The sequence below is a fragment of the Orycteropus afer genome, unplaced genomic scaffold (genome assembly GCF_000298275.1).
Source record: "Orycteropus afer afer isolate SDZICR_OR568_19922 unplaced genomic scaffold, OryAfe1.0 scaffold00405, whole genome shotgun sequence".
In the NCBI taxonomy this organism is placed as follows: Eukaryota; Metazoa; Chordata; class Mammalia; order Tubulidentata; family Orycteropodidae; genus Orycteropus; species Orycteropus afer.
This window is the reverse complement of record NW_006921992.1, coordinates 302,763-314,029: the sequence shown is the minus strand read 5'-3', so window position 1 is coordinate 314,029 and position 11,267 is coordinate 302,763. Positions and strand designations below refer to the sequence as shown.

General features: G+C 55.8%; 1 protein-coding gene across 1 annotated transcript in view; it reads left to right on the top strand.

Moving 5' to 3' along the window:
- Window positions 1-10,125, top strand: part of PEX11G (peroxisomal biogenesis factor 11 gamma) — a 12,101-nt gene extending 1,976 nt beyond the window's left edge. The window contains exons 2-6 of the mRNA XM_007953669.1: window positions 407-595; window positions 5,395-5,573; window positions 9,114-9,176; window positions 9,247-9,259; window positions 9,901-10,125. Of these exons, the coding sequence (XP_007951860.1) occupies window positions 407-595; window positions 5,395-5,573; window positions 9,114-9,176; window positions 9,247-9,259; window positions 9,901-10,125 (669 nt within the window). The remainder of the gene's footprint in view (window positions 1-406; window positions 596-5,394; window positions 5,574-9,113; window positions 9,177-9,246; window positions 9,260-9,900) is intronic.
- The last annotated feature ends 1,142 nt before the right edge of the window (window positions 10,126-11,267 follow it).

Genomic DNA, 11,267 nt, shown 5'->3' with positions numbered 1-11,267 from the left:
ACCTTCCGGTTAGCAGTCAAGTCCCTTATCCATTATGCCACCAGAGTTCCTAGGTGGATGTAAATATACAGTTCAGCCTAGTCCTCCTGCATGCTGGGTAAAGAAGCATCATCCTAAAGGTGGAAGATGGGCTTTTGTTTCCTTGTCCCCATCACATGTGTCTCCAAAGGCCGTGCCCACTGGTGACATTAGCCAGCACTCCATGAGACTCTGGACAGTGCCTCTTGGGCAGTGATGTCATGTTTCCCCATTGGTCCCACCTACAGGTGTCTTTTGCAACTTTTGGGTTTTATTGCAAGTCTGTTGATCTAGAATTTTCTGTGTACTTGATCCAATGGGGCCATGTCAGGGTGATCCAGCTCCAGTGAGCAGCAGGGCCCTGCTGACTGTCTCTGGTTTCCTGCAGATCCGGACGCTGGGTTACTGCTGCCAACTGGTCGGCGGGATCCTGGTGGAACAGTGCCCAGCACAGTCAGACGTGGGGATGCGCCTCCTGGCGCTGTCCACCCAGCTCAGCCACTGTAGGACTGTTCTGCGACTCTTTGATGACCTGGCCATGTTCGCCTACACTAAGCAGTATGGCTTGGGGGCAGAGGTAATGGGTGTCATGAGGCTGTGGGGAGGGGGCTGCAGGCATTACTGTTTCATGAATTTGTCCCAGAGTGTTCCCTGTATGAAGAGCTTTTTTTTTGTTTTGTTTTGCCTTTTTTTTTTTTTTAATTGTGAGTTGGATGAAAGTTTACAGAGCAAATTCACTTTCCATACAGCAGTTCACATACACTTTGTTTCATGACATTGACTACAGTTTACCCCAATGTAACTGTTTTGTTTTGCTTTTCATTTCTTTTTTGAGATGATCAGATGTTTTCATTTTAATTTTTTTTAAATAGCAAATCTATTCATACATCCCAAATTTGAAAGGTTCAAAGAATATGTAGTAAAAAATCCCCCTCCCTGGTCCTCTGGGCCCCATCTTTCCTCCTTAGAGGCAGCCACTGTGGTCAGCTTCTTGTGTTCCCTTGAGATTTCTTGTAGCTGCACTAGCAAAGAAACAAAAAACCAAACCCATCGTCCTGGAGTCCAAGCTCACTCATAGTGACCCCTTGTGACGGAATAGACCTGCTCCATGGGGTCCCCTTGACTGTAACTTTTATGGAGCGGTTCTAGGCCTTGCCTCCATGGCAGCCCAGGGTGAGTTTGAATTGCCAACGTTTAGTTTAGTGGTGGTGGCGTTAGGTGCCATCTAGTCACTTCTGACGGATAGCTGCCCCACATCCAACAGAATCAAACACTGCCTGGTCTTAACGCCATCCTCACAACCCTTCCTATATCCTTCCTATGCCTGAGCCCATGTGCTGCCACCACCGGATCAATCCGTTTCATTGAAGGTCTTCCTATTTTTCACTGACCCTCTACTTTACCAAGCATGATGTCCTTTTCTGGGGACTGATCCCTCCTGATAATGTGACCAAAATATGAGAAATGAGGTCTGGCCATTCTTGCTTCTAAGGGGCATTCTGGCTGTGCTTCTTCCAAGACAAATTTGTTCGTTCTTCTGGCAGTCCATGGCATATTCAGCATTTTTTGCGAACACCACAATTCAAGGGCATCAGTTCCTCAATCTTACTTATTCATTGTCCAACCTACATATGTATATGAGGCAATTGAAAATACCATGTCTTGGGTCAGGTCTTCAAAGTGACATCTTTGCTCTTTAAAGAGATCTTTGGTGGCAGATTTGCCCAGTGTAATATGTCGTCTGATTTCTTGACTGCTGCTTCCGTGGGCATTGATTGTTGATCCAAGTAAAATGAAACCTTTGACGACTTTCTCTGTTTTTCGTGATGTTGCTTATTGGTCCAGTTGTGAGGATTTTTGTTCTTTATGTTGAGGTGTAATCCATACTGAAGGCTGCAGTCCTTGATCTTCATCAGTAAGTGCTTCAACGTTAGTAGTCAAGTGCGAACCGTTTGTCCCACCCAGGAACCTTACACAGGCAAATGCATATTGTTTACAGAAATAGTTGTGTGCTGTTTACGTGGTTTTGCCATTTGCTTCTTGGAGATCATTCCATATCAGCCACAAAAATGCTGCTTTGTTCTTTCTGGCCACGCTGTTTGTTTCAAGTACTGTTGAGTCAACTCTAACTCACGATGACCCCGTGTACAAAAGAATGCAGCACTGCCCAGTCCTGTGCATCTTCATGGTCCTTGGTCTACTCAAGTCCGTGGTTGCACCCACTGTGTATTTTGAGAGCCCTTCCAACCTACAGGCTCATCTTCTAGCACTGTATCTGACAGTGTTCTTTTGTCAGCTTTAGGATTTTCATTGGCAGATTTTTTTTTTTTTTAGTTTTTTATTGTGATTTGGGTGAAAGTTTACAGAGCAAATTCATTTTCCATACAGCAGTTCATAGGCATTTGTTTCATGATACTGACTGCAATTCCCCACAGTGTAACAGCTGTCTTCCCACTTCCTCCCTGTAGTTACCCCTTCCCTGTGTCCTTCCCTCTTGTGCATTCCCGCCCCCTGGGCTATCTCCCAGTGCAAACACTGCCCTTCTGATCTCCCATGATGATCACTCTAAGGAGTGTATCTACCTGATGTAAATGTTCACCCCATATGCTTGTCTAGAAGGCACAGGAGTGAGTTCAGTACCAGGCCTGAAGGGTAACTAGGGGCCATAGTCTTTGGGGTCTCACTGGGTTCTATTAGACCAGCAAACCTGGTCATTTTTTATGATTTTGAATTTTGTTCCACATTGTTCTCCCACTCTATCCAGGATCTCCTGCACTGATCCCTTTCTGAGTGATTGACTGGTAGCCAGGCACCATCTAGTTCTTTGGGTCTCATAGTCATATAGGCTGAAGATTGCATGGTGTACCAGTCCCTTGGACTAATTGTTTCCATGCATCTTTGGTTTTCTTCATTATTCTTTGCTCTGGATGAGGAGAGACCCATCATTGCATCTAGGTGGCCGCTTGCAAGCCTTTCAGGCCCCAGTCACTGCTCACCAGAGTAGGATGTGGAACAATGTTTTTGTGTAGTATGTTATGCCAATGAGCTTGATGTCCCCTGTGACGATGGTCCCGAGCCCACAGGTCCAACTCCTTGCTCCCTCAGGGTGGTTGGCTGGGGCCGTTGACTGGTTTTCAGGAGACTGCCAAGCCTTTCTTTCTAGTGTATTTTAGTCTGGATGAGCCTGCTGGTATTTGAAATACCAGTGGCATAGTTTCCAGCAACACAGCAACACACAAGCCACCACAGTAAGACAAAGGGACAGACGGGGTGGTCCGGCCATATCATACCCTGCTGTACAGACAGGCCATGCATGATTTAACCAGTTGATGGGCATGGGCACTGTGGGAAGTACCCTGGCCCTGTCACAATCCACGTATGTGCTCTTACATCTAGGGCTGTGGTTCTCACCCAGCCAGTGAGCTTGGCCCCAGGAGACACTTTCCCAGGGGCTGCCCTGGGACGGTGCTCTGGACTAGCCCCACTGAGGTACACCCTTCCTGTCTGTGCTCCTGGGGGTCTCCTCCCTGAGCCTCTCACTGCTCAGATGCTCCCCACCACACTCCCAGGCCTGGCCACCCCAAATCACATGTATTTCCTTCTTGTTGTTTGTTGTTATTTGCCATAGAGTTGGGGTTTCTGAGGCAGTATCACTACAGAAGTAGATTGCCTCATCTTCCTTCCTTGGAGTGGCTGATGGGTTTGAACCGCCAGCTTTCTGGTTAGCAGTCAAGTGCCTTAGGCATTACCACCAGATGTCCTTGGGACCTGGTTTCCGGTTTCTCATTGGTGTCTTTGTCTGATGGAGGCACTCCCTGGAGACCCCCCTCCCCACCCTACATACACATATCTCCTCTGTGAAGGGATCCTGAGTCCCTAGGTGATGCTGGAGACATTTTTTTATTGTCACAACTTTGGGGGACCGTGCTACTGGCACCGAGTAGGTGAAGGCCAGGGGTGCTGCTCGTATTCTGTAGTACACAGGAATGCCCCCGTCCCCCAGATGATCTGGCTCCAAGTGTGAGCAGTGCTGAGTGGGGAACCTGCCCTTCGGGGTGCAGCTTTAGAGGTGACATTGCCGGCTCAGGGTGTGGGCTGGACTTCGCCTCCTTCTCTTCCAGCCATTGGTGCACACTCCCATGGCTGGGAAAGCCAGGGTCAGGCTGCTGAGTGTCACTGTGGGGTGACTTGGTGGACGGTCACTGGTCAATCCCTCACTTCAGATTTACATTAAGTGCCTGCTGTGCACCTGGCCCTGTGCTGGGTGGGGGAGATGCAGGCAAGGTCCCTAGAGCCAGACTTGTAGTCCTCGCAGCCCTACTGAGGCCCCCCCTCCCTGGCTGCCCTTCAGGCTTTCCTCCTGACCCCCTCATTGCTGCTCAGACACTACTGGCCTGCCCATGTGCCCCACAGCTGGTCTCCCCCCCATTTCCTCCTCTTCTTGGTATGATAGGGGTACCTCCCACACATCCCCTGAGACACATCTCTGTGAAGGGTCCTCTTGAGCCTTGCCAGAGCAAGGATTTTTGCTTATCTTTGCCCCCTCCTCCAAAGCGTTTGTCCCCCTCCTTAGTGTGGGGCCTGGACCCTGCAGCTTCCCAGGAAATGGGTGCAATGAACACATTGGGGTTGGGGCCCCTGTTCTCAAGGAGGTATAAAAATGTACCAGAGTGTTCCCAAAGGTCCCAGGCAGAATGGGGGAGCATGGAGTGGGGTTCATGGGTGGCAGGTCACTGCTGGCCAGGAGGAAGGAAAGAGCAGCATTACCCAGCACTGTGGGGCCCGTGGGGCTGCTGGGAAGAATGGCAGTGTGCTGGCAGCAAGGGGAAGGTGGGGAGGGGAGGGTGCTGCGTGGGGTGCTGAACCACGGAAGGGGAGACCCCTCTCTGGTTTGGGAAGTCCCGCCAGCCTGGCAGCACCACCAGCCACGATGCTGCATGTCAGGGTTGCAGGGCTGTCTTCTCTCCTCCCCTCTTACCCAGAATGGCTCTGACCCAGCATGTCTCAGCCTGGTTGTGCGCTGGAATGCCATGGGAACTTAAAAACATCCCAGTGCTCTGGCGCCCCCCGGGCTTGGAGTCAAAGTGTCCGGGGGGCGCCCAGAAGCAGGGATTCCACATGCAGCCACGTCGCACCTGCTGCTTCAGTGGGTGGTGAGCACTGCATTGCTGCGAGCCCAGCCCAGCAGCCTGCTGCCCCGGCAGAGGCTGGCCGTGAGCCGGGGTCCCTGGGGCCCGCTTTCCTGTCCTGGACGGTACCCTTGCCACTATAGGAGGAAGCTTACCATTGGGTGGGTGCTTGGCATGGCCACAGCCACTCAGAAAGGCTGTGGCTGGCTGAGCCCAGGCCTAGCCTGTGCCCGTTCCTGTCCTGCAGGAGGAGGATGTCTTTGTCCGCTGGGTGTCTGTTCTGGGCAACCTGGCCGACCAGCTCTACTACCCCTGCGAGCATGTCGCCTGGGCCGCTGATGCCAAGATCCTCCACGTGGACGCTGCCCGCTGGTGGGCCCTGAGCACAGCTCTCTGGGGCCTCTCCCTGCTCCTGGGTATTGCCAGGTAGGTGGTGCTGCAGGGGACAATGGGCGTGGCCGGAGGCCTGGGGTGGGGCCCTCCCAGGGCTGCAGTGGCCCTGGCATCGGCAGGCTGTCCCCAGCTTGTGGCCAGTGGGCCTTTGCCTCTCCTGCTCTTCCTCCTTTGTGTAGGGCCCCACAGTCTTCATGTGCTGTGGCTGCTGTAACAGGACCACACACTGAGTGGCTTCAGATAAGACATGTTTATCATCTCACAGTTTTGAAATCCAACATGGGTCTGACTGGGTTCAGATGCAGGTGCCAGCAGGGCTGGCTCCTTCTGGAGACTCTAGGGAGAATCTGTCCTCTTGCCTTTTCCAGCTTCTAGTGGCCCCCCACATCCCTTGGCCCCCTTCTCTTTCTTCACGAGACATGCGTCCAGCCTCTACTTCCATCGTCACATCTTTGACCCTTCTGCCTCCCTCTTCTAAGGACCGCTGTGATGACACTGGGCCCATCCAGATAATCCAGTGTCGTCTCCTGTCTCAAGGTCCTTAACATAATCCCATCTGCAAAGTCCCCTTTGCCCCGCCAGGCCCCACGTCCACAGGTGATGAGGAGGCAGACACCTCTGGCGGGGAGCATTATTCTGGCAACCACGCTCAAGAAGAGGAAATAACTCTGGGCCCTGGAGAGAAGCAGCTGGTGTGGTAGCTTTGACCCAGGTCCCCCAGTCCTTCGTTGGTTTCAGCAGATGCCCCCAAATCAAGTGGCCACAGTTTCCAAGTGTATTAAGGGCATGGTTTCTCCTGCACTTTCTCCTCACTGCAGCCTGCTGGGTCGCTTCACTGAGTCCCCTGCTCCAGAGAAGCAGGTCCCCGAGTCCCCACATTTGATGGCAATGAGGGTCTCTCCATTCTGTGAAGGGAGGCATGGCTCCTTGACCTCAGGTGTGGGTGCACTTCCTTTGTCCTTGTTGTGGGGTGTCTCAGGCCTGCTGTCCCTTGTCCCTAGGAAAGGCTTCAGCACTCAGTAGTTCTTACTGCCCTGCCACAGAAGCGCCGATGACACGCTTCTCACCGCCGGTCTGGAGCGTAGAGACGCCCCAATGCTGAAGATTAAATCACCCTCAGTCGACCTCTGGTCCTAGCTCGGAGTCCTGCCCAGCCTGTCCTCTTCCCCTCTGCTGGCCCCGCTTTACTGTCTCGGCTCACTGGGTCCTGGGGACACAGCTCCTCCTCGCTCTCTGAAGTGCCTCTCCGTGGCCGTTACCTTGCCCGTGCCGCGTCTGTGAGCGCAGCTTGCTGGTCTCCAGGCCGTGCCCTTCCCGTGTGGTTGGTGTCCGTGCTGGGCTGCAGCTGCAGGAAGCTTTGGCCCGTGGCCTCACGTCAGCCACCTCCTCAGAGTCCTGTGGTGCGGACATGCCCTGCTGCTGACCTGTGAGCAGCCTGGAGTCCACGCTGTTGTCAGGGTGGTTGTGAACTGTGTCCGAGGCAGCCCTTGTGGATCACCGGAGGAAGCCTGCCCGCACAGACCACTGGGACTCACGGGGTTTCCAGACGCTAGTCTTCAGAAGTGGTCACTAGGCCTTTCTTCTCAGTCTGGAAGCTCCACTGTTCAGTTTCCCGGCTACACGCAGGCCTCCGTGGACAGATGGCGGCTATGCCTGAGGGGCCCTGGCTGGGAACTGAGCTTGTGTTCTCCCTGGAAGGCAAGAATTCCACCACTGACCACCGATGCCACCTGTTTATCGTTATTAGTGGCATGGATGGTGCAAATAGTTAAGCACTTGGCTGACTGAAAGGTTGGAAGTTTGGGTCCACCCAGAGGCCCCTCAGAAGAAAGGTGACTGACTTCGAAAGCTCAGCCAGTGGAAGCCCGTGGAGCACAGTTCTGCCCTGACCCACGGAGCCACTGGGAGTGGGCGCTGACGCCAGGCAGCTGGCTTGCATGTGCGTCAGGTCTGGAGTCACGACGTGGGGAGCGGCAGTAGTTCCACAGTCACAGGACTCGTGTCTGACAAGCAGGTGCAGGTTGGTCACGTCCTGGCTGTGAACTGCACAGTGGGCTTTGCCCTTGGCCGAGGCCCAGCGGGCTCTGCTCTCACCACACTGTCTTCGTCAGCAGCCTCTCACGTTTCTGTCCCTTCCTCCTCCTCACGTCCGTCTTTGGAATTCACTCTCTAGCTGAGTTCATCGGCACCCCTGCACTATAGCGAAGCTTTTCCTTTTACACTGTTGCTTTTCCCTCTTAGTTAAGATGTCTGGGGGCACAGCCCCAGTGTCCCTGGGCCCCTCACGGCATCTCCAGTGCCCCGTGGTGCTTTGCCTACTGACACTCTGCTGGGCTCTTTGGCTGAGGGCCCCACAGAGGAAGTCATGGGGCATGTGTTTGTTGGTTCCATCCTTTTCTAGGGAGTGTGGTTTCCCCATCATTTCTCTGGATGTGGTGGGAGCAGGGGTGTGGGGCTGGGAGCGCTCAGTGTGTGTTGTCTTTGGAGTCCCTGGGTTCCAGAGAATCACTTGAGAGGTTGTTAAAATTCAGATGCCTGGCCAGGTGTGAGAAGTTCTGGCTCCACGGGTCTGGTGGTCCGGGAGTCAGCATCCTTGCCGCGTCCTCCAGGTGGCTCTGAAGCAGACCCACTTACCACACTGCTGCCCCATATCCTGGACCTTCTGGGGCCATGTCACCTGGATGGGTCCACAGGCGGCTCCTGCATGGTGCCCCGGGGATGGGACCAGGCCCTGGAGCTCCCAGGCGGGAAGTCCTGCAGCTGGCAGATTCACACGCTGGCTGGGCCTGGGCCACTAGTCACCCACATGCCTCACAGCCAGGGCCGCAGGTGGCAGGGGCCTAGCAGAATCCCTGGGGAAAGTGGAGCCACCTGCCCACCCTCTGCCTGCAGACACCAGCCTCGGGCCCCGGGCATCTTAGGAAGGTCTGGCCAGTGTGTGTGGTGTGTATTTCTGTGTCTCTCTGTGTTTGTATGTGGCATGTCTGTGCACGTGTGTCTCTGTGTATGTCGGGGGCAGGGATGGTGCGGTCGAGTCTGTTCTGCACATTTAATGGGTGAGGCTGGGACTTGGAGAGAAAAAGCAGCTTCTCCAGGTGTCCTCAGCTGGGAGCACTCTTGTGGGCAGAAGTGGGCAGGTGTGGTGTGAGGGTGTGGTGTGGGCATGCTATGAGGTCATGGAGGGTGTGTCGTTGGTAGCGTGGTTGTGGGGTGAGGGCATAGTGTTCGGGGTGTGGTGTGAGGGCATGGAGTGGTGGGGGTGGACTTAGTGTGAAGGCATGGGGTGGAGGGTGTGTGTTGTTTTGAGGGTGTGTTCTTTTGAGCTGTAGGCCCTTAGCCAGCGGTACGCAAAGGCTGGCTGGGGCCTGGTGATTACACTGGGAGCAGCAGACAGCCCTGAATCTGTGCAGAGGGCCTGGGCAGCTTGGGGTCCATATTTGGGATGAGACCCTGCGCCTGGAGCTCCTGGACAGTGCAGGACCATGGTGGCCGGGAAAGGGAAGTGCCCCTGGGGGACAGTGGCCTCAGTGACCGGGAGAGCCGCTGGCCCTCACACCTCTCCCCCGTCTGCAGGTCCCTGCGGATGCTGCTGAAGCTGAGGCAGAAGCTGCAGAACCCTGCGGCGGCCTTTCCCGGGTACGCTGTCTGGCGGCCTCCCAGGAGCCAGGCTTCCTTCCTCTATGGCCCCAGCCCCGCGGGATCTCAGGAAGCTGCCCAGAGCCCCCACTGTTATAGTGCCACCATGTGCCCGGCCAGGAGCTGGTGCGTAATGGGCGCTAGGTCACTGGTGCAGCAGCTTTCAGGGTGCAGGACCTTTTACAGTTGGGGAAACAGACTAGAGGCCCCGTAGCCAGGAGGCACTGGTGAGGGTTCTGGGGCGGGGCTTTTCCAGCCACACCCCCCAGAGGGAGGAGCTAATCTCCCGAGGCCCTTGTAACTGGTTTATTCTGGGAAAGGAGGTGGCTTTGTTGGGAATCTGGGCTGTCTGGCCTGTAGTTTGCCAGCTCAGGGGTCCCTGTCCCTTTCAGAGACTCTTGAGGCAGCTACACTTCGGGGTGGCAATGATCAAGATGGGACCTGGCTTGGGTCACAGGTCCAGAACCTTCCCACCAAGCAGCCCCTTCACAGTGCCGTTTCAGGGGGACTGAGGTGTGGATTTGACACACCCCCATCCGTGTCCCATACATGCTGGGGCACCCTCTGGGAGTGTGACAGGGACTGATTCCGTGGGCAGGTTGGGGATGGCACCTTGGCCCGAACAGTCCTCCTTAATCACCCGAGACCTGTCGGCACTCCATCCCTGACCAGTGGCTTCAGGTGTGAGTGTGTCCCTCTTGCCCTCTGCAGGCGGCCCCACCAGAGCAGGCGGAAGGCCCTGGAGACACAGATGTGGTCGGAGACACTGACCCTGATCAGCAACCTGGCTGACCTGGCCAACGCCGTGCACTGGCTGCCCCCCGGGGTGCTGTGGGCTGGGTGCTTCCCCTCATGGCTGGTGGGCCTCCTGGGCACTGTGTCCTCTGTCCTCAGCATGTACCAGGCTGTCCAGACCCACAACAGCCAGGCCGACGCCACCAGTCCCTGACTTGGCCAGAGGAGCCAGGGACGAAACTGGAACAGTGAGGGCCCGTGGCCACATGCAGCCATCACCAGGGCGCTGGACTGGGTCTGGAACTGAGCTCAGCAGCGCCCACTGGAGGGAGATGAAGCAGGGAGCACAGAAAGCCCAGCTGGGACTCCAAGCCACCTGACGAGTTGGCAGAGGTGTGAGGCCTCCATCCAGGCCGTGCCCTGGGCTTCCCTCGGCTGGGAGAAGGACCAGCACTGCTGTGGGAGAGGAGACGGAGGCCGTGTGCTCTGCAGGGCGGGGCGGCAGGGGTCTTGAGTAGGAGAAAGGCCAACGGGAGGCCTTTGGGGAGAAAGCCTGGGCAGGAATAAACGAGACCCGTGGGACTGGCGCCCAGCTCAGGAGCGGGGTTATTGTGCTTGCCGGGGCTGCTGGCCGCCTCCATTCCTGCGCCGGCCACTTCTGCTCGGAGGATCCTCCTGTCCTGAGCCAGTGGTTCTAAACCTTCCCGGGGCTGGGAACTGCCCTCTGCAGAAAATGCACGTGGTTTTGTGGTGTTCGCAGATCTCCCAGGGGCCCATGGAGTTGTGCTGAGGAAGTCTGGGAGCATCCTGGGTGCGTGTGCCAGCCTGAAGAGGGGGCACGGCAGGGTCCAGACCAGGCAGGTGGACAGCCCAAGGCACCCTGAAGGGCTGGCACCCCGTGGGCCTGGGCCAGTGGGCTGGCCAGGGTGGCAGATGCAGCGCTGGCCACACATATGCACGCACGGCCTGTGTTCTCTGCTGGCCGCTACCTCCCCCTTCCATCTGATTGCACCCCAGTGTCTCCTGGGGTGGGGCTCCTGACCTGGCACCCAGAACAAACAGAATTGTCATGTGGGGACAGTGTGCAGCTTCCTGTCACGGGGACCTGGCTCTCATCAGATACTCTGATTCCAAAGAAGGTTGGAGACCACTCCTCAAATTCTACCATATGAGCTTGATGGATTTAGTGAGATGGACAAGACAGAGGCAGGTGTCCACCCCAGGAGAGTGGATGAATATACGCGGTGGAACACGCTGCAGGGAGGGGGAATGTGCTAAAGACGTGCAGCAGCAATCGCCAGGCCGAGCGAATGAAGCCAGGACCCAGAACAAGCAGAACCTATCTGTGGGGGCCTG